A 3,994-nucleotide genomic window follows, 5' to 3' on the forward strand; every position below is an offset into this window, starting at 1 on the left:
TACTTGACTCAATTGATCATGGAAAATGCTCATAGTTTGAAGTATTCCATTCACCCAGGGGCTACAAAGATGTATTGTGACTTTAAGAAACATTATTGGTAATGTCAAATGAAGAGAGGCAAAGTGGAGTTTATGTCTCGATATTTGGATTGTCAACAAGTGAAGTATGAGCACCAGAAGCATGGTAGTATAAGTTAAAGGATGACATACCCGAGTGTAAGTGGGAGCGGATTGTTATAGAATTTGTGGTTGGATTGCCACGGACTTTGGGTAAGTTTGATGCTATTTGGTTCATTGTGGAAAGGTTGACCAAATATGCACATTTCATTCCAGTTCAGACTACCTACAATTCAGAGAAGTTTGCCCAAATCCATATTCGAGAGATAGTTTATTTGAATTGAGTGCCCATTTCCATCATTTCGGATCGAGGCACATAGTTTACATCTCATTTCTGGCGATCTATGGAGAAGGAGTTGGATATTAGAGTCGAGCTTAGTACAACTTTTTACCCTCAAACTAATGGACTGTCCGAGTGGACTATTCAGGTTTTCGAGGATATGTTACAAGCTAGTGTGATTGACTTTGATGGCCATTAGGATCAGTTTCTACACTTGGTGCCATTTCCTTACTACAATAGTTATCATTTTGGTATTGAGATAGCACCATTTGAGGCTTTATAAGGTAGGAGTGTCATTCTTTGATTGGTTAGTTTGATGTTTTCAAGGTTAGGCCTTGGGGTATAGATTTGTTGAGAGATTCCTTGGATAAGGTTAAGTTGATTCAGGAAAGACTTCTCACGGCTCAGAGTAGGAAAAGCAATTATGCGGATCGGAAGGTTCATGAGTTAGAGTTCATGGTTAGGGAGCGAGTTTTTTTGAAGGTGTCACCATTGAAGGGTGTGATAAGGTTTGGGAAGAAGGACAAGTTTAGCCCGGGGTTTATTGGCCCATTTGAGATTGTTCAGGTTATTGGTGAGGTGGCCTCTGAGTTATCTTTACCTCCTGATTTATCAAATGTTCACCTAGTTTTTTATGTATCGATGCAGAAAAAGTACCATTCAGATGGTTCTCATGTGATTCGGTGGGATTCGATGTTGCTTGATCAGAATCCAGCCTCTGAGAAGAGGCCCATAACAATTTTAGATAGACAGGTTCAGAAGTTGATATCAAAAGAGGACGCTACTTGGGAGACCGAGTCGGATATTCGGTCTAGATATCCTCAACTTTTTGAGAGTCCAGGTAATTTTCTATCCTTCACCATTCAATGACGAACGCTTATTTAAGTGGTATCTGATCTACCAACTAGAATAGTCGTGTTGAGCATTTTGCCTTATTGTCCCCAAAATACCCTTCCTGTAGTTTCATTTTGGTATTTATGACCTGCGGGGATAGATGGTGCAGTTCGTGAGGCAATCAAGCTAGGTTTAGATTGGTTTTAGTGAACTTGGAAGTTTCTAAGTTAAAGAAATGAAAATGTTTGACCCGATTCAACATCGAAGGTAAATGCATCATTTTTGAAGTTTCATCGATTTCATTAGGTCGTGGTTTTTGACTACTTTGAGCGAAGAGTTTTCCATATGAAAATTTGTGTGTTGATTGTTTTATATTCTGCTACAAATTCCTTCTCAAGCAAACTGCTTCAAGAATCAAATTCTTGAAGTGCAAAGGAGTAGCCGATCCTAACAACAAGAAACAATTTAGACCTGGATTGACAGAAGAAGAAGCTGAAGAGCAGAAATTGAAGATAAACTAAGCTCAGCGGTCCTCTCCTATTGACTGAAAAGGAGTATTTGTCATGACCCATTTTGGGCTCGTGCGGGCACCTACCTTCCCACCTTGGTAGGCAAACCCTCCCGTTTATATAACGCTTCAATCACATAACTGTCCTTTCAAAAGCATTTGGAAATTAAGAAAAACAGCGGAATTTCATTTATAAATACAAACTCGAATGTTACATAATTTTGACAATACCTTTTTACAGACTCGAAACAATTTCCCATGACCTGGTCTAGACTAATACAAGAGCGACTAAGTAAATTTTAGAGTGACACCATATACTAAGACCCAACCTCCATTCCCAGAATGAAATGGGAAGAGACCTTCTAGACAAGCACCGCATAACTTTCGTATATACTTCGATCAATCACCTGAAACAATCTACACCCCAAAAAGGGTGTAGCAAGTGCAATATCAGTACAACCACACGTACTGAGTAAGTATCATAGGCCGACAATGGTTAGTAACACATATTGGTAAAGAATTAACAAATAATGATGATAATCACTACATCAAGTCACGTATCCCGCAACAATAAAGCGCAACTTCAATCTAACTTAAGTCACAACTAATCTATCATAAGTTATAAGTTGGCTAAACACATATACAGGTCACTCATCCGTGTTTAGGAGCGAACTCATTGTTATGACACCTTCATGTCCAACATCATTTAGAACGATACACTACTAGTTTTAGGTTTGTTTAACAGGCACAAGTCATCAAAATAAGTCACAAGAGTCGAGTCCAATTGTTCATCATTACCTACTTATAGCTTCTAAACCCGATGTGATAAGTCTGAGTATATCTAAACCTGGAACAATAACACAATAGAATCAACAACACAATCCACCTCACTCAAGTCATAATGCAATGCAATGCAATAAAGGTATGAATGTGATGCCATGCCATGCTATGCAAATGAGATGTACACATGTACTCCGAACGGAAATATCGACGTCTCGGCAGCACAACCCAGTGTGACTCGTGAAGTCTGAGTGCCACCCATCCCGAATCTTTGCCAAACAAATAGATGGAACCCTGGCTAATTGCTCACAGGGGGAGTCTCACCGGCACCACTCTGGGGGACCCGCGGAGCCCATGCAGTACAATCGAATATGGGATAACATCGGAAACGGCCATGCACAACGATGCTCGAATATAACCATCGGACATCGGCCTCCTGGTAATCACTCAAAATAGTTGTCAAATATCAGTTTCATAAATCAACGATTCTGGAATTGAACCTCAGACATCGGCCTCCTCACAATCACTCAAGTAAAAGAGTTTAGCAAGTATCAGTTTCATATAAACAACAATTCCGGAATGGATCTTTGAGACATCGACTTTTTTCACAATCACTCAATTAAAAGAGTTTATCAAATATCAGTTTCGCTCAATCAACGATACCGGATCATCACCGGATATCAGCCATGCATGATAATATGAGATATTGCATGCGATGCATATGTCAATCATCAACAAATAAGCTCAATATCACAAGTACATTAACGGGGCACGCCAATAATATATCACATCACAATACCAACAATGGGTATGCCAACATATATCAATAATGTATTATAGTACACATACCAACAACAGGTATGTCAATCCTATCTGAGTCAGGACAACAAACGACATTCGCTATCTACCAACTACACATTGCATCAAGGCAACACAATTAAATAATCGACACATACAATGGGGTGGCTAATCCCAACACACATCAGGTCAATCATTTAACATACAGTATTACCATTTTTCTAATAAGCCTATTTACTTGGGATAAGAATCTCACCTTACATTCAAGTCACTCGTTACTGTTTATATTGGATATCATTCACTACCGTGATTCAATTTATATTTCCACCTAGCGCTTAGATTCGCTACAATAATCTCATCGACAGGCATAACTAGATTCCGTCCGCTACTCCCAAGTCACATAAATCCACCGATAATCAACAAGGGCACATCAATACCTAAGGAGTCTACAAGCCACGAGCCCAAATAAACATGTCACACATAACAATACCATCCTTAGATTCCAGGCCATATCTCCAAATTCCTATACATGCATTCTCCGTTTATTCTACACAACAATACGAAAAACTAATCGGAGTCTACTGAAAGGAAGTTGTAACCTACCTCAGGACTGAGCGGGTGCCATGAACATCTAATGACGCCTCAATTAATCACCACCGTATAAACCATATGCAAAG

At 39.4% G+C, this 3,994-nt stretch overlaps 1 protein-coding gene across 1 annotated transcript; it reads left to right on the top strand.

The window, feature by feature from the left end:
* Nucleotides 1-461: 461 nt before the first annotated feature.
* On the top strand, nucleotides 462-1,752 carry LOC132064221 (uncharacterized). Its single transcript, XM_059457136.1, has 3 exons — nucleotides 462-545; nucleotides 725-1,150; nucleotides 1,630-1,752. Exons 1-3 carry the CDS (start codon nucleotides 462-464, stop codon nucleotides 1,750-1,752), a joined length of 633 nt encoding a protein of 210 aa, XP_059313119.1.
* Nucleotides 1,753-3,994: the final 2,242 nt, after the last annotated feature.

This window comes from Lycium ferocissimum, chromosome 1, assembly GCF_029784015.1.
Source record: "Lycium ferocissimum isolate CSIRO_LF1 chromosome 1, AGI_CSIRO_Lferr_CH_V1, whole genome shotgun sequence".
NCBI classification, from domain to species: domain Eukaryota; kingdom Viridiplantae; phylum Streptophyta; class Magnoliopsida; order Solanales; family Solanaceae; genus Lycium; species Lycium ferocissimum.